The sequence below is a fragment of the Ovis canadensis genome, chromosome 13 (assembly GCF_042477335.2).
Source record: "Ovis canadensis isolate MfBH-ARS-UI-01 breed Bighorn chromosome 13, ARS-UI_OviCan_v2, whole genome shotgun sequence".
Classification (NCBI taxonomy): Eukaryota; Metazoa; Chordata; class Mammalia; order Artiodactyla; family Bovidae; genus Ovis; species Ovis canadensis.
In genome coordinates, this window is record NC_091257.1 from 32,599,110 (window position 1) to 32,610,869 (window position 11,760).

The 11,760-nt window shown below is 46.1% G+C and overlaps 1 protein-coding gene across 3 annotated transcripts in view; it reads right to left on the reverse strand.

The window, feature by feature from the left end:
• The window catches only part of PDSS1 (decaprenyl diphosphate synthase subunit 1), a 42,235-nt gene that overhangs the window by 28,951 nt on the left and 1,524 nt on the right, over positions 1 to 11,760 (reverse strand). For all 3 annotated transcript variants that reach the window (XM_069547305.1, XM_069547307.1, XM_069547306.1), the window contains exons 2-4: positions 6,061 to 6,125; positions 4,825 to 4,945; positions 1,839 to 1,969 (exon numbers count right to left, since the gene is read on the reverse strand). In XM_069547305.1, the coding sequence (XP_069403406.1) occupies positions 1,839 to 1,969; positions 4,825 to 4,945; positions 6,061 to 6,125 (317 nt within the window). The remainder of the gene's footprint in view (positions 1 to 1,838; positions 1,970 to 4,824; positions 4,946 to 6,060; positions 6,126 to 11,760) is intronic.

Genomic DNA, 11,760 nt, shown 5'->3' on the forward strand with positions numbered 1-11,760 from the left:
CACGACTCACATCTCAATGCTGGGCACAGCTCTGTGCTGAGTCTTCAGTCAGCCCTGCTCCCACCACAGGGAGAATGAAGCTGGAGCCAGGACATCCCCAGGGAAGGCAGAATGGAACTTACTTTTTAAACCAACAATGCCTTTTCTGTATCACAGTCTCCCATTTATTCCTGCAAACCAACAATTTCTACAATTTCAATGACAAACTGAAGGCTCTGACAATGGGGATAACAGCTGACAGGATTTAAAGCAAGCAACGCAGAATGTTTTCCTTCCCATGTAATCTCTGAGGGTGAGGAGCTGTATCAGGTGTTAATCTGGAGAATTAAAGATATAAACACTATCTCTACACCAGAGGTTCTCAAGTAGGGATGATTCTGCTCCTCAGGGCACACCTGGCAATGTCTGGAGACATTTTCTGTTGTCATCAGCTGGGGAAGGGGTGCCACTGGCATCTACTGGATGGAGGCCAGGTATAACTGCCAGAAACCCTACAAGACCCAGAATAGTCCCCACAGCAAAGGACTACCTGGCCCCAAAAGTCAGCAGAGCCAAGGCTGAGGAATCCAGTTCCGGACCTCATGAGAGGTATTTCAAGTTTGGTTCAGAGGGGAGTATTTCTGCTGCTCTGCCTTCTAGGTGAAGTGATCCTGATGATGGGAAAACAGCCACCCCCAGAGATCCCGCTGTTTGTTCAAACTCTCCTGTGAGCATTTAGAAAGTCTCAGGGCAAATGGGAGGAACCTCTGAGCACAGCGTCGTGCCCTGGAACTGGAGTGGCACAGCCACAGGGCACAGCGGCTGAGCACGCCCTAAGAAGCGCCACCTGATGCCAGCTCTTACATCATCCTTACATTTGGTGCTGGCAAGGCTTTGCTGCTGTTGTGCAGGTGCCAGGTCTTGTTCGACTCTTCGTGATGCTATGGACTGCATCATGCCAGGCCTCCCTGTCCCTCACCATCTCCCAAAGTTTGCCCAAGTTCACGTCCATTGAACTTAGGCAAACTCTGGGTGATAACATCCAACCACTCATCCGTCATCCTCTCCTGCCTTCGGTTTTTCCCAGCATGGCAAACCCAAGGCCCTGCCTAAGGGCTACATCTTTTCCTGAGCTATCTACAGATAAAAGGGAGGCGAATGCAAACGTTCACCAGGAAAATGTGCCAGTGTACATTATGGTCCACTGGAGTGTCCATCAGAAGACTGCCTGATGTAAAAACACAGTGAAGACACTCCAGTAACATGGCAAAGAGTTTTAAGAATAATGGCAATGGGTAAGTCCTCTGTCGTTTCAAGGTTTCCTTTAATGTTAAAACATGGCAGCTGTTTTAATAGTTGAAAATTTTACATATATTTGCAACACAGAAGTTGAAGACCAAAAGTCAAAATGCCTTCTTTTAAGAAAAATTTTCTTTGGCATGTTTCTGAAGGCCACAGGAACTCAGGTCCTGCAGGGGGTGTGGTGGTCAGAATCTGGGCCTAACTCATGACTTTATAACCATCAACCTTCGGAAAAATGGCCCCGTGTGTACAACAGTTACAAGTAGGCATACATGCTGGCGTTCTTTGCTTCTGCATGAGAAAACTCAATGTAGCTTTGAAGATTCTAAAACGTTTATTTGCTGCTGAAGTTGTTCTCCCGTGGATATTAAAAAGTGTGGAAAAGGAAGATGCCCAGACTAGACTCCAGGGTGACCTTAGGAACACAAAGCTAGAAATTACTCACCACAAAGCGGGTTTGCAGACACAGGGTACTAGTTAAACAAGAAAGTAAATGGTAGCCTTGGGAAGGAAGGTTTGCTGAATAGAAAACAGAGGAGAGAAGGTAACTCACTCACCGGGAGTTATTGTGATGAATGTTACAGGCTCGGGCCATCAGCACCACAATAATTGGTCGAAAGGCTTTTCCTTTTCCATCAAAGTAGTACTCAGACATTTCCTTGAGTTCTGCTGTAGATATGAAGAGTTCCTGAAACAAAGTTTCTCTGCGTCAACAGGGTGGCATAACTACACAAAACGTCAGCGGAATTTCTTTCGCACAGCTTTGATTTTAGCGCATTCATTTCAACGGGGAAATCCAACACTTGGGAGGAAGAGGTGCCAACACTGTGTGGCCACAAAGCTGGCTCCTGCGGCTGGGCCGCAAGCAGTGCCTGGCTGCCCCCCACCAGGGGGCCTATGTGCTGGGTGGGCCTGCCGCTGGCAGAGACCCTGGGTGACCACAGCAGAGGGGGATCGCCAGATGGCTGCTGACAGCTGCAGAGGGAGGAAACAGGGCTGCTTGCAGCCTGGAGTGGGGAGGAGGGAGGACAAAGAGGGCGGGCTGTGGGGTCAGTGAAGCAGAAGGTCAGGGGCAGACGAGATGAGAGAAGGGCAGCATCAGCGTCTGGCTCAGGTGTTTCTCAGCCACACAAGCCAAAGGTTCACAGGGAAAGTGTACCACACGCTATGCATGACTGCAAAGAGCTTATGATGGCATTAGGGAAGCAAAATTTTTTTAAATAAGAAGTATTCAGTGAATGATACAGTGGCAACTTGAATAATGGCCGTAGGTTCATTAAGGTTCAGAGAATAGAGAGATCAGTGTGGGCAAGAAAAACTGAGCATTTCACGGAGGAGACAAGCTATGCCTGGCGACCAGAAGCTAAGGAGGATTTTGCTTCCTGAAGAGGAGGGAGAGCTGTCCTGGGGATGGGCACGTGTGTGTCCTGTCTCTCTCAGGCTTGCTAGGAAGAATCCCAGCCTGTGTCCTGTCTCTCTCAGGCTTGCTAGGAAGAATCCCAGCCTGTGTCCCAGGGCAACGAACGGGCCCAGCAGTCCTCCACAGGGCTCAAGCGCACACGAGCCAGCAGGCCCGGCTCTCCCTCCTCAGTGCCGAGGACGACAATAAACGCAGAGGTTTCAGAGATAAATGGACAGCCTCTCGTCTACACGGAGCTCAGAGTCTAGGCAGGGGCAGGGAAACAGGACCACAGTGTAGTGTGGCAGGGGGAGGACTCCTGTCCTAGAGCTGAGGGCTGCTGCCCGGGAGCACACAGGAGGCACCTCTGGCTCAGGCTGAGGCCGGGAGGGCGAGAGCCGGGGCGGCCGGGTGACAGAAACCCAGGGCTGAGGACCGAAGGCCAGATTCCGATGAGGGACTTCCCTGAGGGTCCAGTGGATAAGAACCTGCCTGCCAATGCAAGGGACACCGGTTCGATCCCTGGTCCAGGAAGATCCCACATGCCTCGGAGCAACAAAGCCTGAGAACCACAGATATGGGAGCCTGTGCACCTAGTGCCCAGGCTCTGCGAGAGAAATCACCACAGAGAGACGCCTGGGCACTACAACTAAAGAGTAGCCTCCCTGCTTGCCGCAACAAGAGAAAAACCCTCGTGCAGCAACAATGATCCCGTACAACCAAAAATAAATAAAAACAACTTTCAAAAGAGAGAGAGAGATGAGATGAGGAGGGTGTGGAGGGGAAGGAGCGGACCGGGTCGAGGATCCTCCCCAAGGTCCTGGGTGACAACCTCACATCAACAGGATAAACAAGGGAAAAAACAATTCGTACGAAAAAGAGGAGCTTCAGCTCTGCCAGTGTGAGACAGTGATGGACGCTCCATAGAGCTGCCCAGGGAGCCGGCAGAGTTTAGGAGAGAACGTTCATTCTGGGCCAGAGCCATTACCTGGGAGTCTTTAGCACGGAAACGGGTAAACTGAAAACAGAGCGAGAAGAGGAGCAAACAGCTCCAGGGAGCAGCTGGAGGGATGGAGAGGGGCCCAGGAAGCCGACTGAAGCATGGCCTGAGGAACACAAGGGCAGTGCGGAAGCCAAGGGCTGGGCTTCGCGGAAGGGCTGTGGGCAGCAGGGTCCAATGTTCAGAGGGTCTGGAAGATACAAGCCAGCAGTGTCTGTTGGATTTAGTAGAAGGGGGCAAAGGCAGTTTCAGGTGAGAAGGCAAAGGGCGGTGATGGAGCTGTGGTGAAGGGGCAGAACAGAGAGAGAGGGGCTGGGAATACTGGAGTGGAACCGGGAGGCACAGGGTGATGGGATGGTCCTCTAAATGATGAACAGGAAGAAGCTGGCGCATCTGAAATGGATCCAGAGAATCAAGAGGGCAAGTCTGCAGACCAACACGGAGAACAGGGAACTGGGGGAGAAGAATCTAGGGCCCCAAGCAGGAGGCAAAGGGTGTGGGGCTTGACCAGACGCAGGGACGGCGTTGGAGGAGGCAGGCTACAGCAGGGGCGTGCACTGTAAAACAGGAGGGCAGGCGTTCAGGGAGCTCCTCCTCCACAGCTTCTGCGTGGCTCCTCGGACAGGAAGTGCTGGCGCCCTGGAGACAGCAGAGTGGGGCGGGGGCTGGCGGGGGTAAATGCAGAACCTTGAAAGGGGAAGGAAGCTGACCAGGGGAACATAAGCATCTTGGGCAGCAGAGGAGAATCCACGTGAGGCTGGGGGCCACTGAAAATTTGGGCAACCGAATGCTTGATGAAGAAAAGTCCTGTCGGGGGCATCCCAGCACTGATATTCAGAACCGGAGTGGAGGACAGTGGCAGGGGTCACTGGAGGCCTCAGAGCCGCACCGGCCCGGTGCAGGAGACCGGTCTGGGGGGAAAGGGTCAGAGGACTCTGTGCACGTGCCATCACCCGCCTCTGGTGGTGACTTCTGTCGCATCTTCCACACTGCCCCATACTCACTGCTCAAGAAACATTTAGAACCAGACATTTGGGAATCAGGTCTGCAATGAATGGCACGGCACACATGGGAAAACCTGCACTGTTTTTTCGTAACTCAAAGAAATCAACCTAACTTCACAGTATCGTCAAAAATCTCTTACCTTCCTGATGTCCTCATAGAGACCTTTCAAGTCTCTCCAGCCAAGTTTAAAAGGGTCGGTGTACTTCTCACCACTCATTGTTTTACTGAAGCAGCAAGCTACTGGCGTCGTGTGATGGAACCTAAGCAGAAACGCACACAATGGGAGACTGGGCACTATTTTGCCGAGTTACTTCATTTTTAAGTAAGAATTACACAGACCTATGCATATACATATACATGTAACAGAGTTGGAGGATGGAAAATTTAAGCCTACATACTTGCTGGGAATTAAGCATGAATGCAAAAAGGTCATAATTTCAAAGATCATATAAAATTCTGATCCTGCTCAACACTACACCAATTTTCATAACCAGGACCTAGGGAGCCACAAAATCAAAAGAAATATAAACCATGTTCACTGTGTCGAGTTTAAAATTTTTTTTAACGGTCACATATATAAATATATATATTCTTTTGGCTATGCTGGGTTTGCAGTTGCTGTGAGGGCTTTTCCCCAGTTGCAATGTATCAGGTTCGCATTGCAGTGGCTTCCCTACCCGCAGAGCATGAGCTTTAGGGTGCACGGGCTTCAGCAGCTGCAGCACAAAGGCTCATTCGTTTCAGCTTCTGGGCTCTAGAGCGCTGGCTCAAAACTTGTGGCTCATGGCTTAGCTGCTCTGGGGCATATGGGATCTTCCCCAATCGGAATCAGGTGGATTCTTTACCCTGAGCTACCAGAGAAGTCCAAGTTTGAATTTTATTATACAGTTGGGCCTCTCTATCTACGGGCTCTACATCTCTGGATTCAAACAACCTCATATTGAAAATACGTATGTGTGTGTGTGTGTGTATTTAATAAAAGTTTCAAAAAGCAAAATTTGAATTTACCATGCTTAGGCAACTATTTGGATAGCATTTACATTAGGTATTATAAGTCACCTAAAAATGACAAAGTATAAGGGATGATGTGTGTAGGTTATATGCAAATATTATGTCATTTTATATAAAGGACTTGAGCATCCCCAATTTTGGTATCTGAGGTGAGAGTACCCTAGAACCAATGTCCCCTCCCTGCCCCCACCAATGGAAGGCTGTTTCTTTTTCAGAAGACCAAGATCACACAAAGCAGGTATTATGGCACTTAAATAGCACAGTCAATTTCCTGAATTGAATAGCCCACCACAATTTAGAATAGACATTTACTGGCAATATATATGACTAATAATTTTAGCTGCAATACGGATAATAAACTTACCGTGATACACCATACATATTTTGAAAGGCAGATGTTAAACTCTTCATAAGATTACAATAGGACATCTATAAAATAAAATATTAAGAAACGTCTAAGAGAATATTCATGAAAAACTTTTATAACACTAAATAAGAATTCCCGTAATTTATACAAAATAGTAATCTTTTACAGTCAGCAAAAACAAGACCGGGAACTGACTGTGGCTCAGATCATGAACTCCTTATTGCCAAATTCAGACTTAAATTGAAGAAAGTAGGGAAAACCACTAGACCATTCAGGTATGACCTAAATCAAATCCCTTATGATTATACAGTGGAAGTGAGAAATAGATGTAAGGGCCTAGATCTGATAGAGTGCCTGATGAACTATGGACGAAGGTTTGTGACACTGCACAGGAGACAGGGATCAAGACCATCCCCACGGAAAAGAAATGCAAAAAAGCAAAATGGCTGTCTGGGGAGGCTTACAAATAGATGTGAAAAGAAGAGAAGTGAAAAGCAAAGGAGAAAAGGAAAGATACAAGCATCTGAATGCAGAGTTCCAAAGAATAGCAAGGAGAGATAAGAAAGCCTTCCTCAGCAATCAGTGCAAAGAAATAGAGGAAAACAACAGAATGGGAAAGACTAGAGATCTCTTCAAGAAAATCAGAGATACCAAGGGAACATTTCATGCAAAGATGGGCTCGATAAAGGACAGAAATGGTATGGACCTCACAGAAGCAGAAGATATTAAGAAGAGGTGGAGAATACACAGAAGAACTGTACAAAAAAGATCTTCACGACCCGGATAATCACGATGGTGTGATCACTCACCTAGAGCCAGACATCCTGGAATGTGAAGTCAAGTGGGCCTTAGAAAGCATCACTACGAACAAAGCTAGTGGAGGTGATGGAATTCCAGTTGAGCTATTTCAAATCCTGAAAGATGATGCTGTGAAAGTGCTGCACTCAATATGACAACAAATTTGGAAAACTCAGCCGTGGCCACAGGACTGGAAAAGGTCTGTTTTCATTACAATCCCAAAGAAAGGCAATGCCAAAGAATGTTCAAACTACCACACAATTGCACTCATCTCACACTCTAGTAAAGTAATACTCAAAATTCTCCAAGGCAGGCTTCGGCAATACGTGAACCATGAATTTCCAGATGGTCAAGCTGGTTTTAGAAAAGGCAGAGAAACCAGAGATCAAATTGCCAACATCCGCTGGATCATCAAAAAAGCAAGAGAGTTCCAGGAAAGCGTCTATTTCTGCTTTATTGACTATGCCAAAGCCTTTGACTGTGTGGATCACAATCAACTGTGGAAAATTCTGAAAGAGATGGGAATACCAGACGACCTGACCTGCCTCTTGAGAAACCTATATGCCGGTCAGGAAGCAACAGTTAGAACTGAACATGGAACAACAGACTGGTTCCAAATAGGAAAAGGAGTACGTCAAGGCTGTATGTTGTCACCCTGCTTATTTAACTTCTATGCAGAGCACATCATGAGAAATGCTGGGCTGGAGAAAGCACAAGCTGGAATCAAGATTGCCGGCAGAAATATCAATAACCTCAGATATGCAGATGACACCACCCTTCTGGCAGATGAAGAGGAACTAAAAAGCCTCTTGATGAAAATGAAAGAGGAGACTGAAAAAGTTGGCTTAAAGCTCAACATTCAGAAAACGAAGATCATGGCATCTGGTCCCATCACTTCATGGGAAATAGATGGGGAAACAGTGGAAACAGTGTCAGACTTTACATTTTTGGGCTCCAAAATCCCTGCAGATGGTGACTGCAGCCATGAAATTAAAAGACACTTAGTCCTTGGAAGGAAAGTTATGACCAACCTAGATAGAATATCAAAGCAGAGACACTACTTTGCCAACAAAGGTCCATCTAATCAAGGCTATGGTTTTTCCAGTAGACGTGTATAGATGTGAGAGTTGGACTGTGAAGAAAGCTGAGTGCCGAAGAATTCATGCTTTTCAACTGTGGTGTTGGAGAAGACTCTTGAGAGTCCCTTGGACTGCAAGGAGATCCAACCAGTCCATTCTGAAGGAGATCAGTCCTGGGTGTTCTTTGAAGGAATGATGCTAAAGCTGAAACTCCAGTACTTGGGCCACCTCGTGCAAAGAGTTGACTCACTGGAAAAGACACTGATGCTGGGAAGGATTGGTGGCAGGAGGAGAAGGGGACGACTGAGGATGAGATGGCTGGATGGCATCACCGACTCGATGGATGTGACTCTGAGTGAACTCCGGGAGTTGGTGATGGACAGGGAGGCCTGGCGTGCTGCGATTCATGGGGTCGCAAAGAGTCGGACATGACTGAGCGACTGAACTGCACTAACTGAATTAATCTTTTAGTTATCCATTTAGAGACTGCAAACCAGAGAAAATGGTAAGAAAATTTCCCCTCCATATTACAAAATCAGTATCTGTCATTACAGAAAATATAAATATGAAAAAAAGCAGGAAATAGAAAACATCTATAATCTATCCCTTCCCCCAAAGACTGCTCCACATTTATACCTATCTTTCCAGATCTGAAATTCCCTTCCATTTAACTAACACTGGGCAGAGTGTAGTAAGGATTAGTGTGGCTTACACTCTTTAAAATCTTAAATTGGTTTAAGACAATAATCAAGATTCCCAAAGCACCTGCCCAGACAGTGAAAGAGGATTTCAGTGTTAAGAAATATAGTTACACAAACACTGCCTATGTCACGCCACTGTTCCTGAATATACCTGCAAATGGTACTTCTTGAAAAGTAGTATTAACAAACAAGCTCAGCAGCACATTTTGATCATATTAACTTAATCATAGATCGAGAACAACAGAAGATGGCTTCTAGAAGACTCAGAGGTTGTGGTGACAACTGTTGTGCACTCTTATGGGTCAGGAAATGTGACAGGCACTGGTGACCCAGAGACACAGCAGGCAAACTGAAAGAATTCAGGGTCACAGGCATTCCAAAAGCTACTAATCTGATGTAAGAAGGACTCTTATAGGATATTGAAAGAAAACATTTTGACCAAGGACAGATTTAGCACTAGCAAAAAGAAAACAAATCCACTGTATTGGTCTTACAACCGAGACTTTACAATAAAGTCCTACAATGTGGGCTTGACTCTGACAACTACGTGTTATACAGCCAGGGAACTTGAAATTCAGAAAAGTCTGAAAAACTGATAATACAGATATGTTTACAACACATCAAAAGAAAAAAGCACCTACAGAACAGTGAGCACTATGTGATTCTGCTAAAAATTTGTATAGCTATACAAATAAAATCCAGGGTTTGGAAGCACATCAGTTCAGTTCAGTCGCTCAGTCGTGTCCAACATAAGGGGGGTATTAAAAAAGGTTATTTTGAAATAAATCATCATGGGAGTTTTTTTGCTTTTCATTAATTCATATTTTCTGAGTTTTCTCTAGTGAACACATACTGCTTTAGATGTATTAAAATGACATTAGGGACTTCCTTGGTGGACAAGTGGGGGAGAATCCACCTTGCAATGCAGGGCACATGGGTTCGATCCCTCATCAGGGAACCAGGATCCTACATGCCTTGAAGCAAGGCATCCTTCCTATGCTGCAAGGAAGGATCCCACATGTTGCAACTAAGACCCAAGGCAGTCAAATAATTTTCTAAATGGCTCATTATTTTAAAAAACAAATAAAATGACAATAAACGCTGACTTTGCCTGGCAGGCAGTGGCCGAAAAAGGTAGCCCAGAGTTGTATCTTCCCCATGCCGTTACATATCCATTAATGAAGTCCCAGGCATTACAATGTCCTAAAGAAAAAAACTGACAATCCTCCTTTGAATTCAACTTAACGTGACACTTAACCTACTTCTTCAGCCTTCACACATAAATAATTCACATGAATTTAGTATTTATTATAATATGTATTCAATTTGAAACCAAATCTCTAAGTGCAGTGAAGAGTTAAAATTACACAGCTAGGCTCTTAATTACTGGGCAACTCCTAGCTTGTTTAAAGCCTGGAGGGCGGGTCTTGGCTCAAATCCCAACATTTCCTAATAGTTATCTTGAGACAGCTTTCTGATACAATCTATGCCAAAGATGCTGGTACTAATTGAGCGATTACAGGTAAAGTTCTTGGCTGTGAACATTTATAGGATGTATTCAGCCAAGCTATCTTCTGCTTTAAAAGTGTCTTGGGGCGAGGTTTTTTGAAGTCAGGTTAGAAATACACAGAAGAGCTGTATTCAAAGGGTGTTGTGGAACTGGGGCCACCTAGGGGCCACGACTAGTGCGAACATCAACCATCTCCCAAATTTGATTTTCTATCTTTCCATCTCATAGGCTCCCCTGAAATTCAACTTGCCTCCCACGAAGTTACTTAAAAAAAAAAAAGAGAGAGAAAATGCTGAGTAAGAATCAAGACATACCAACTAGTGATTTGGCACAATCAGACACACCCTGGTTTTTGTCCTATCGCAAGGTATGTGAACACTCTCAGTGAAAAGGTCGAGAGAACTTACAAACATCAGTAAGAGGGGAGCTTTGCTGGGAGAGCCGGGCGTGGCTTTACTGTTGCTGCTCTTTGTCCCCAAGGACCATTAGGCCCTAAGAGACATGAACTAGCCAAAACACGCCCTCTCCTAAGACAGACACCAGAAGGCTCCAGTATTAATTTACAGTGAAAAATACCACTGACACAGAAATCAGAAATATACGGTATCGGGTTTCTCTGGTGGCTGAGAGTTAAAGAATTCGCCTGCCAATGCAGGAGACATGAGTTCGATCCCTGGTCCCAAAAGATCCCACATGCTGGGGAGCACGAAGCCCGTGGGCTACAATTATTGAGCCTGTGCTCTAGAGCCAGGGAGACCAACTACCGAGCCCACGTGACACAGCTACTGCCGCCTTCACACCCCAAAGCCCGTGCTCCGCAAGGAGAAGCCAATGCACTAAACTGGAGAGCGGCCCGCTCGCTGCAACTAGAGAAAAGCCCACGCAGCAAGGCCTGGCACAGCCAATAAACAAATAAATAGAATTAATTAAAGAGAGAGAGATACAGTACTGGGATTATCAGCAAAGCTCCTCCAACAATTCTCTCCAGGAAAGCACCCTTTATGTAGCTAATTGCTTAATGGGCATGGATTTTTTCAAAAACAGGAGTGTCAAAGAAGAATCAATGTCATCAGTGGTGGGTGCATCCCTCTCTGCAAATAACATCCTCATTTGCAGTACTAGGAATATCTGAAGCCTGGCTAGGACAGCACCTACATGGTTCCCACAGTCTCTCTAGTCCCCATATTCTCTCTTTATTGTCCCTTCCGTAGACCAGCCCAACTGCCATTCTCTCTTCAAGTGTCTGTTCTGAATAAATTGTGATTTATGTACCCATATGTATCCAAAAGCAGACACTTAGAAATGCTGCTGCTGCTGCTAAGTCGCTTCAGTCGTGTCCGACTCTGTGCGACCCCATAGACGGCAGCCCACCAGGCTCCCCGGTCCCTGGGATTCTCCAGGCAAGAACACTAGAGTGGGTTGCCATTTCCTTCTCCAATGCATGAAAGTGAAAAGTGAAAGTGAAGTCGCTCAGTTGTGTCTGACTCTTAGCGACCCCATGGACTGCAGCCTACCAGGCTCCTCCATCCATGGCATTTTCTAGGCAAGAGTACTGGAGTGGGGTGCCATTGCCTTCTCCACTTAGAAATGCTACATATTTCATATTGGG